Source organism: Cebidichthys violaceus, unplaced genomic scaffold (assembly GCF_023349555.1).
Source record: "Cebidichthys violaceus isolate CVI_PGR_0920_01 unplaced genomic scaffold, fCebVio1.0.p SCAF_23, whole genome shotgun sequence".
Taxonomy (NCBI): domain Eukaryota; kingdom Metazoa; phylum Chordata; class Actinopteri; order Perciformes; family Stichaeidae; genus Cebidichthys; species Cebidichthys violaceus.
Genome location: NW_027176406.1, coordinates 7,477,465 through 7,487,364, shown reverse-complemented (window position 1 = coordinate 7,487,364; position 9,900 = coordinate 7,477,465). Strand labels below are relative to the sequence as shown.

The 9,900-nt window shown below is 40.6% G+C and overlaps 2 protein-coding genes across 3 annotated transcripts; one reads left to right on the top strand and one right to left on the bottom strand.

The window, feature by feature from the left end:
* Positions 1–1,589: 1,589 nt before the first annotated feature.
* On the bottom strand, positions 1,590–6,020 carry LOC137878764 (uncharacterized). 2 transcript variants are annotated; one of them, XM_068719192.1, is made up of 4 exons: positions 5,878–6,020; positions 4,578–5,254; positions 4,185–4,298; positions 1,590–3,910 (listed from the first exon to the last, which is right to left on the bottom strand). In XM_068719192.1, the coding sequence occupies exons 2-4, from the start codon at positions 5,208–5,210 to the stop codon at positions 2,954–2,956; spliced, it is 1,704 nt and encodes a 567-aa protein (XP_068575293.1). In that variant the 5' UTR covers positions 5,211–5,254; positions 5,878–6,020; the 3' UTR covers positions 1,590–2,953. The 2 variants fall into 2 exon arrangements, with proteins under 2 accessions (XP_068575293.1, XP_068575294.1); XM_068719193.1 differs by lacking the exon at positions 5,878–6,020 and having other exon boundaries at positions 4,578–5,863.
* Positions 6,021–6,028: 8 nt separating this feature from the next.
* On the top strand, positions 6,029–9,041 carry LOC137878767 (RNA-binding protein with serine-rich domain 1-like). The gene is made up of 7 exons (XM_068719195.1): positions 6,029–6,126; positions 6,957–7,100; positions 7,226–7,405; positions 7,531–7,636; positions 7,952–8,127; positions 8,208–8,324; positions 8,574–9,041. Coding segments are annotated over exons 1-7 (831 nt in total). The 5' UTR covers positions 6,029–6,124; the 3' UTR covers positions 8,680–9,041.
* Positions 9,042–9,900: the final 859 nt, after the last annotated feature.

Sequence of the window (9,900 nt, the reverse complement as noted above, 5' to 3'; positions counted from 1 at the left end):
GAGAAAGCAATAACATGTCTTTAAATTAATAGTAGTATTGAGAAATAAAAGGAAAATAAATAAATGATTGAGTGATGACGATAATAATAACAACAAATAATTAGTTTACAAAAGGTTGTTTGTGTAGTGTTTGTGTGAAAAGGAAAAAAAAGTAAAACAAAATGAAAAAGAAAGTGTGTGTGTGTGTGTGTGTGTGTGTGTGTGTGTGTGTGTGTGTGTGTGTGTGTGTGTGTGTGTGTGTGTGTGTGTGTGTGTGTGTGTGCGCGTGTGCGCGTACTACAGTAGATAACATATAACAAACTATTTAAAAATACTTTCATTTATTTCTATCCAGAAGTCGTGTGAGGAAGACATGGTTAGGTCCGTGTTCCAGCTAGCTGATAGGATTGTTGAAGAATTATCAGGTTGAGAGCATTCTGCAGAGTTTAGAAATTAATTTATCGAAATTTGTGAATTGGATTATATCGTTAATTATTTTGGGACGTTGAAGTGGGTTTTAAATTGTGTTGAATTTTGCTTTTATTATGTTTTCAATTAGTATGTATTCCAAAAGACTATCTCTCAAGTCCGTGCTTCTGTATAAGCTCTTTGAAATCTATGAACTGTATGAAATGGTTGTTGCTGAAAAGATGTTTGAGGTGTATGATATTTGTGCCCATGTGTGGCAGTGGAGAGGGGTGCTTTTTGGAGTAGGAAGTCAGGGTTGTGCCAAATACTGTTGGAGTATATTTACACGGTGCTGGAGTGGAATTATTAGGGAAAAGGAGGAAAAATAAATCTGCAAGTGAGATGTTATTAGAATATAGCTGTTCCATGTCTACCCATGGGCCATTGTGGTGTGTTAGATTTGTTGTATTTGATTTTCAATGTAGGAGAATAGAAAGTTTGGAGCGTCTAGTCTGCATAGGGATTTACTTTGATGGAGTTAGTTTGATTTTTTTTTTCTTTTTCCAGTATAAATGCTTGATGAGAGAGTCGATAGATTTAAACCATTTATCTGTGTGTATGATGGGCAGCATTGAAAATAAGTAGTTAATGTGGGGGAGTACTTTCATTTTGACAGTTGCAATTTGTTCTATGAGTGAGAGAGGTAGATTCATCCAGCGACGGAGGTCATTTTCTACTGGTCATTTTTTTTTGAGTGTAGTTAAGATGAAACAACTCTCTCAGCCTTGGGGAAATATCAATATTCTTAATGAACCCGGGTCTGATCGGGGTGTATTAAAGTGGAAATGACTTTTGTAATGATCTTTAAGCTGGTGTTTATTAATGACAAAGGACGGTAGCTAGAAGGTTGAGTTGGATCTTTATATGGTATAACTAGAACTGATGTAACGGATGTATTCTTGTGCGCGGGTTAGGGTTTGTGACATACTTTGTATTTCTGATGAAATAATGGGGATAATATATGCCAAAAGTGCTTATAGAATTCAGGAGGGAAGCCGTCTGGAGTACGGCTTTGTAGAGTTCATCTACCATGGGGGGGCATTTTTATGGTGTTGCCAATGTTTTCCTTTTAGTTAATTATTGTAACGCTGGCTGGCATAGGACAGGCAGAAACCCACAATCACAACTCATGACAGTTATGTAAAGAGCAAAGTCAAAAAAAAGCTTTAATCCAAAACCAGGTAGAGGTCAAAACCCGTCAGGTAAACAGAAGGCAAACTGTTTAAAAAAAAAAGGAAATCAGTCAGGTAAACGACAAGAACGCTCAATGGTCAATGCAAAAGACTGTGTGTGTGTGTGTGTGTGTGTGTGTGTGTGTGTGTGTGTGTGTGTGTGTGTGTGTGTGTGTGTGTGTGTGTGTGTGTGTGTGTGTGTGTGTGTGTGTGTGTGTGTGTGTGTGTGTGTGTGTGCGCGCGCGCTGAGATAATCAGGAAAATGTGGAGGTGAGTGGGTGGAGCAGAACAGGTGGTCGAACTTAGAGGGAAGGTGGGAGTCGCTGGGTCTGTTATTGACAAAGAAAACCAGACAGAATGAGTGGAAAAGTAATCAAGATTCACGACAGATATTTCACATACAGGTGTACTTCAAAAACCGGTCTGATATAGCATTTCACAGAAAGACATTACAAAAATGTCAGGCCCGGGAAGCAATGTGCAGCATTCCTTGTATGTTACTACAGTCTACTATCTGCTTTAATCTCATGTAGTTCACATTAAAGTGTACTTGGTATTAACCACGCAAACACACAGAGAATAATAGTAAACCTGCATATATCTCAATGCTTCTAAAGCATGTTGACAGTGGTCCATTATACCAGTCCTGGGACCTCCTTCAGCATAGCATTAGCAGCCTTTAGCATCAGGGTGACACTTGAAGTCCTCATATCTAGTGTTCATGGTTTTACGGGTGGCAGGAGCCAGGCCCAGTGTCAGCTACTTTAGGTTAACAAAGGAGTTGTATGCCATCCTGGCTGTGGCTTTGGAGGCAGACTGGGTTATAGGTTATAGATTAAACTACAGCTCTTACATTTCAACCCTTCCTGTGCAGGTCATGAGATGAATTGAACCATTAGTAAGCTTCAGCTGAACACACATACAACATACTTCTCACACACTGCCTTACACATTGAAAATGGGAATGTGCTTTGGATCATAACAATTGTTATCAGTTACAATAGAGGAATGAAAACAGTTTGTAATGCCAGTCCTAGTGATACAAAATAATAGATACAAAAATAAACAAGAATTGTGACAAAAAGGACAAAGTGCGCACATGATCATTTGCTCTACTTTTGTAATCATTACCTATAGTAAAGACAAATCATCCACACATTACTAAAGCGTTGCATTCTATCGCTGTTTGTATTCCCTTGAAATGTACTTTGGAAATAAAATAAATTTAAGAAATGCTACAGCATATGTTTATATAAAAACATGTCTTAAGTATTCTAAAGTGACTATTAAAAAAAGCATATTAAAGCCCTTATGGTCCCAGAACACTGTGGTATCTAAGGTCCTTCCACTTTGACAATATTGATCTGTTGATCCTGTGAAGAGTGGTTAGAGTCCATCACTGGCTGGGTAGACACACTACAGTCCTGGAGAGTCCTTGAACAGCTTCTTGGGAAATCAGATGTTTTACTCTCTAATCCTCTGAAAGTCTGACAATGCGACTGGCTGTATGTAGAGACATAGGATTGTGTGTAGGGTTGCATGAGTGTTTGACTGTTTTGCTGTGGGTATGCAGCTGCATATGGTTGTGTGCGAGGGGGAGTGTGAGTAAGTGGGAGGTTCTCAGCATTGCTACATGGTGGAAACCCATTCATATTCGAAGGGCTCAATCCTGGCAGTTTAAAGGCCTCTACATGTTCTAAACTCTCTAAAGAGTTGAAGCTTGGCTCGGTTTGGCTGCACTGGGTATACGTGCCGTGACTGTTGAAGTTGAAGGTGTCCTGGCTGAAGGAGGTAGATGCAGAAGCTGTTGGCAAACCAGATGGCGATGGAGTTTTGTTGTGCTGCTGTTGAACGACGCTGCAACGTCCCAGTTTGGTGGCGAGGGTCTGTAGAGTGATGAGGATCTGCTTCTGAATGTGCGTCTGCTGCAGCTGCTCCCTCTCCAGGCAGCACTGCTGCTCCACCAGCAGCTTCACTGCCAGACCCAAGCTGCGCACCTCAGATCCCAGGGTCTGAATCTGATCCTGTAGACCACCTCTACCCATGGGATCCTGGCCTGCCTGCTGGGGGCTCGGGTTCCTCTCACTACGAGTGGTGCCCTGGCCTCCAGGGGTCTGTAAGCGAATGACGGCAACCCCAGGAGCCGAGGATGGTAAAGGTGCTGGTGACCGGTTAGGAAGACGAATGCCAACCCGAGGAATCGGGTGAAGGGAACGGGAGGACAGACAAGGTCTCTGTGAAAGGAAACGTCTGGGGGTGCTGCCTCCACCAGATTGACCTTCCATAGCAGTCTGTGCAACATAACAAAAATATGAAATGCAATCTTAATAACATTACAATGAATCTTGAATGAAAATGCAGGCTCCCAGAATCAGGTGAGGACATATGCTGGAATACTACCTGGTGCCAGCAGCTGGTGTAAAGGATCTATACAAATTTAACTTTGGACTTACAATGTACTGTGGCCTGGTCACAGGAGGTGACTGAAGTCTGTTATTGTTAAGTGCTGGCACACACTTTAGTTAAAGTCAATAAAGGCAGTAATCAGGTTTGCTCTTTCCTCACCTTTTCAGTGGTCAGATCATAAGTTTCAGGTTGTTGTGGCATTGCACCTCTCAAATCAGCACCTTGGACGCTTGAGTGATCTCTCCTTAACAATGGCGCTACCTGATTGAATGACTGTTGAAAAACATTGTGTGCAAGTTAAGATTGACAGATGATTTGATGCTTTTGTTATTTCACGCATTATACAGGTCTTGTTTCTTTCTGTCTTGTTTTTAAATCTCCTTTTTTGATTGTGTTTTGATGCTTTTAATGGTTTTATGTGAAGCACTTTGAATTTCCTTGTTGTTGAAATGTGCTATACAAATAAACTTGCCTTGCGCTATGCTAAACAAGAATTACAAACTTAATAATTGAAATTGTGTTAAATGGGAGACATTTTGTGCAAGTAGGTACCTTCATCCTGTGTGACAGCGCCTTGTCCAAAAGCCTCTTTCGAGCTGCCAGCATCGAATTGGTGGCTGGAGAAGGTGTAGCTCTCCTCCTCATAACTCCAGAGACTGTTAGTGTGGAAGACAAAGCACTGGCCTCTGCTGTTGTTACCGTGGGGGGAACTCTTGGCTGGCTGCTCTGTGCAAGGGAGGTGACACTTACAATCTGGATGTCATTTTCTTCCTTATCTTCGTGTTGCTGTTCTGGCTGGCTGCCTCCACTAGTCTCCCCAAACCCGGATGGCTTTACTACAGCATCTGGATTTGTGGAAGTATGTTTGGCAAAATTGGCAGCTGCTACAAAGCCAGCATGGTGAGATGCCTCTCGCAGAAGATTTTGGATTTGAATGTTACTCCAGCTCTCTTGCATTGCCCCGGCTCGAGGCTGCACCTGTGCGGGTGATGTGCTGCTTCCAGCCTCCATAGGTCTAACCCTCCCTGGCGGCCGCCCTTGAAACTCCCTCAGGAACAGGTAGATGGCCTGGGCGGACACTTTGATGTTCTCCAGCTCCAGCACAGCTTTGATCTTACGGAAACTCAGACCAGCCCTCCGCAGCTCCACCACTTTGTGTTTAGCGGCATCATCCAGCCGGCCCATAGTTTCTCACTCTAGAGGGACTCTGTGAGTTTGGCGGTTGATCTCTAGAAGATTCATAAAACATGAAGTAAAAGAAACGGTAACTGACGTTTAGAGTATGATTAATACTGGGAAATAAACAATAGGTGCTGCCGCTTTGGACTTCTTCTTGTATATGAAAATACCAGTAAAATAGAGGGGTATTGCTTCCAGCATTACGCAAAACGTTTGCTCAGCTCCTCCCAGTATCCTTATTAGGTTATAACAAATTGATTTCGAACTGTTGTAAGATTAAACTTACTGCATCATGTTATATCAAGAAGCACTTTGGTTATTATCCAGTACAAACGTATCCCAGTAAAACAAGAAACGTATATTTGTAAATACGAATCCACATCTGAAAAAAAATAGATCTTATTTTTTCTGTCACCGCATATTTTGACATTATTTGCTTAAATAAACAGTAACAGTACGAGGTGGCTATACGTTATAGGTTATCAGAAATATACTTTCGTCCAGATTAAAAATAGTCATAGAGGATTGGTGAAAAATAACGGTCGCCGTTGCGGCAGTTTGGTAAACGATGCCGTATAGTAACGTTAAATGAATCTGTACTAAACTATGTTATAACGTTAGACGAGCTAACAGCTAGCGTAAGCACAGTGCCGTTACAGAGTGAAGCGCTCACCTCGTCGGGGGAAGGTCGATCGGTGATTAAATAATTTCACGGACCAATATTAAGTATTTCATCTCAGCCTAGGTACGATGTAGTCAGGCATCTAACTAACATTTTTATCGACAAGAAGGTAAATAAACAAATAAGTTGTAAGTGGCGCATAGGTGGATACGTCACATCCGCTCTTTCGTCATCACCGAGCGACGTTTTCTCCGGCCGCAAGTGGTTGACTCGAAATCACCTCGACGGAAAAAGAAATATGTAAGTTTAACCATATATTCGATTACAATCGAGCTAGTATCAATCCCAGTACATGTTGTATCATATATGGAATATTGTGTCACGTTTTTTAAACCGTTTGTGCACTTATGAATCGTGTAGCAGTCGATAAAACAGCAGTCCCCGTGGCTGTGTGCGCCTTGTTTTGAGGAGTCAGTTGAATGAAAATCAATGGCGGCCGAATTTTGTCAGAGAGCAACGTTACTTTTGTTGGCAGTGAAGTTGACTAGTCTAAGAGGTTTCACTTCTAATAGTAATAATATGAGATTATACAAGCGCTGCCAATAAAATAACATTACAGCCGTCGAAGTTTTTAATATGCAAAATATCCAGTAAGGACATACTCGCCACATTGCGACGGTTACTTATGACTTGCACAGAGTTTACGGTCCTTTTGGTTGTGACTGTAAACTTTACAGCATTAATAATGCTCAAGTGTTGAACAAACTGTTATCCTTAACGTTAGTTAAGTTTTGAAACTATATTTCGGTCGATAAAAAATTGTTGGCCAACGATTTTGATAGCGGATTAATCGATAGTCATTTATCAGCCCAAAACTTGTCATTGGTTCCAGCTTCTCAAACGTTTTGCTGATCACACATTCTGTGTAATAGCAGTTTGAATATCTTTGGCTCTGTTGGTCAGACAGAACGGCGATTTCAAAGACACTAACTTGGGCTCTGGGGTGTTGTGGCATGCACATTTCACTGCTTGCTGACAATAGACAAAATGTATGAAAATAATTATTAGTTGCTGCCCTACACCGGTCACAATGTATCTTATCTCAAAGTAACAGCAATTCTGGACTTTAGGGCACCGTCACCCACAAAGCGGAAGGAGGAGGAAAAAACAAAAGACAGAGGAAAAGACAAGACTGGTACCAAGGAAGGAGATAAGGAAAGAGGACGGGAGAAGGCTAGGAAACGTCGCAGTGCCTCTACTGGCAGCAGCAGCAGGTTTGTTTTCTATGTTCTTGATGCGATTATTAGTGTTTGTGTTTGTTATTCTCTCAGTTAATTAGTGTCTTAAATATGTCTATTTATTTACCGTGTTTTTTTTTTCTTTTTCTGACCATGTCAAGGTCTAGCTCTACTTCAAGCAGCAGCTCTGGTTCAAGCTCAGGTTCCTCGAGTGGGTCCAGCTCATCTGGATCCAGCCGCTCTGGTTCTTCAAGCTCTCGTTCCTCCTCATCTTCCAGCTCCTCAGGCTCCCCCAGCCCCAGCCGTAGACGCCACGATAACCGCCGCCGATCCCGCTCAGCGTGAGTCACTATATCTAACGCAGCTAGCTACCCATTATTTATAGACTTTAATGTCTTGTCCTTTTTTTTGGGTGCTTGTTAGAGACCTGATTAAATGAATCAATGTTTTGTTTGTGAATTGTAAGGTCCAAAACACAGAAGAGGGGAGATGAGAAGGAGCGAAGGAAAAGAAGCCCAAGCCCTAAACCAACTAAAGTTCACTTAGGGCGGCTGACCAGGAACGTCACCAAGGTCAGCCGAGAAACAGTTAATATTGTTGATGTATGATGTAACATGATTTGAGATTATGACCTCAGAAACGTAATGTTTGGTAGATAACACCATGTTTTATAATCAAAATGGAATTGTTGATCCTAAAAAGAAGAATGTTTAAGATGTTGCAATTATTTTTAATCCATTATGGTTATTGTCCAGTATTTCAATTCCTTAGTCTTGTTGTTAGCAGTCTAGTTTTATTAATTATGAATTCAGCTTATTTTGTAAATCAACAATAACAATATTCCTCCAAAGATAAAAAAACATATTGTGTCTTTTTCTTTTGCCCAGGACCACATCCAGGAGATCTTTTCCACTTATGGAAAAATCAAAATGGTCGATATGCCGATGGACCGGGTCCACCCACACCTGTCTAGGGGCTATGCTTATGTGGAGTTTGAGACTCCTGATGAGGCTCAGAAGGCCCTCAAACACATGGATGGAGGTAGGCCATCGTGTTCCCTTCAGTGCCTCTGTCTCACAAGATTACTTTACTAGGCATACGTGTTGACTAACTTTCTGTTTCAACTTTGTTATCGTAAATCAGTGCATCTGCTGTGCTGACTCAACGAGTTCGTCCTCCACCTCGTAGACCTTCTCCCCCTCGCAGAATGCCCCCGCCGCCACCCATGTGGCGTCGCAGTCCACCACGCATGAGGAGAAGGTACATTTATGATTTTCAATCAGTAGCTACCTACACTTGATTTTCACAATATCATGTGCGCATTAAGCCGTTCATTCTTCAGCTTTATTGGCCAATAATGTTGTTTCACTGTGACTGCTAAAAGATCTATAGGAGCCTGTTGCACACACTGAAGGATCTGAGTCTCAGCAGGAAGAACAATCTGCTCTGTCCCATACAAGGCATACAACCGCGAGGTGGTAATTGTAGTTTCTTTTTCTGTCATTGCAGGTCCCGCTCCCCGAGGAGGCGGTCCCCAGTACGCCGTCGTTCTCGCTCCAGGTCTCCTGGTCGTAGGCGCCACCGTTCTCGTTCCAGCTCTAACTCCTCCAGATAGACGAGGTTCCTGCCTCCTGATGTCAAGTGATCTCTTAGATTCTGACACCAGATCAACTGGAGTTTCTGCTTTCCCAGACCTCATGGATGACAAGAAAAAAAATCCTCTGCATTGTAGCAAACATAAACATTTGCCTGTATGTTGAAAGCATAAATGTTTTTTTAGTTTTTTTGTGCAAATAGCAGTATTTTCTTTTCGTATTTGGTCTTCGCTTGACCCTGAAAGCTGTCTCGCGATTTATGTTTTGTTTCAAGCTGAGGTTGGCTCCACTGGGTTCTACAAATATTTCTTTTAAAGTGTAACTTCTTTTTACAATGTACTGAATTTTTAGACATTTTGAAAAATAAAATTGCTGAAACATGTAGAGTGTGAGTTCAGTATGTAAGTCAGGTCAAGATTCTGAAAGCCTTCGCTGATGCGCTTCTTATCTCACTGCCTGCCAGTTTTATTTGCTTAACATACTTTTACGTAATTAATTCAAAATAATGTTATGAAAATGTCGTAGTATTTAATCAAATATGCCATTAAAAAAAGCTAAACATTTTATTTTATTTAGCTATTGTGTAAAATGTTATTTTGTGCAAAAAAAACATAAAAATGTAATATTTTAATGACATAAAAAGTGATAAAATGCCATAGTATTATATTTTTATAAAATAATTATACATATTCAAAAATGTCATAGTATATTATGTCATAAAAGATCAAAGGAATTCATAGTATAGTTTGCCGTAAAATCCATTTCAAAATGTGATATGCCATAAAAAATGTCATAGTATGCGGTAACGACAGTACAGCATGTCATAAGAAAACATTTATAAAACAGTGTAGTATATGTATATATATATATATATATATATATATTGTATATAAAAGTTATACTATATAAAGTATACTATAAAATTGAAATCATATGACTTTGTTCGACATACTATACTCTAACTTATTTTGACTTTTTAAAACATGCTGTACTATGAGTTAGTTTTTTCCAACATACTATACTGACTATTTTCGACCTACTATACTTTCTTGCATTTATTTACATACTATACTATATTTGACATGCTATACCATGACTTTATTTTACTTTTTGCGACATACTATATATTTCCAGGCAGTGAATTGGTGAAGGAGGAGGTACAATCTCACAGACTGGGAGTGTCGTGAGCGCATTTCATACCATCACAATGACCGCTGGAGGTCTCACTCTAGAAAAAGACA

What these genes read in the sequence shown, in the direction of transcription:
- LOC137878767 (XM_068719195.1), top strand. An exon ending in TCTACTGGCAGCAGCAGCAG is followed by an intron (nt 7,101 to 7,225) that starts GTTTGTTTTCTA and finishes GACCATGTCAAG; the next exon opens with GTCTAGCTCTACTTCAAGCA. An exon ending in AGGCCATCGTGTTCCCTTCA is followed by an intron (nt 8,128 to 8,207) that starts GTGCCTCTGTCT and finishes ATCGTAAATCAG; the next exon opens with TGCATCTGCTGTGCTGACTC.
- LOC137878764 (XM_068719192.1), bottom strand. Translation starts at nt 5,210, where the DNA reads ATGGGCCGGCTGGATGATGCCGCTAAACACAAAGTGGTGGAGCTGCGG. An exon ending in CGCTGTCACACAGGATGAAG is followed by an intron (nt 4,299 to 4,577) that starts GTACCTACTTGC and finishes GTTTTTCAACAG; the next exon opens with TCATTCAATCAGGTAGCGCC. An exon ending in ATGATCTGACCACTGAAAAG is followed by an intron (nt 3,911 to 4,184) that starts GTGAGGAAAGAG and finishes TATGTTGCACAG; the next exon opens with ACTGCTATGGAAGGTCAATC.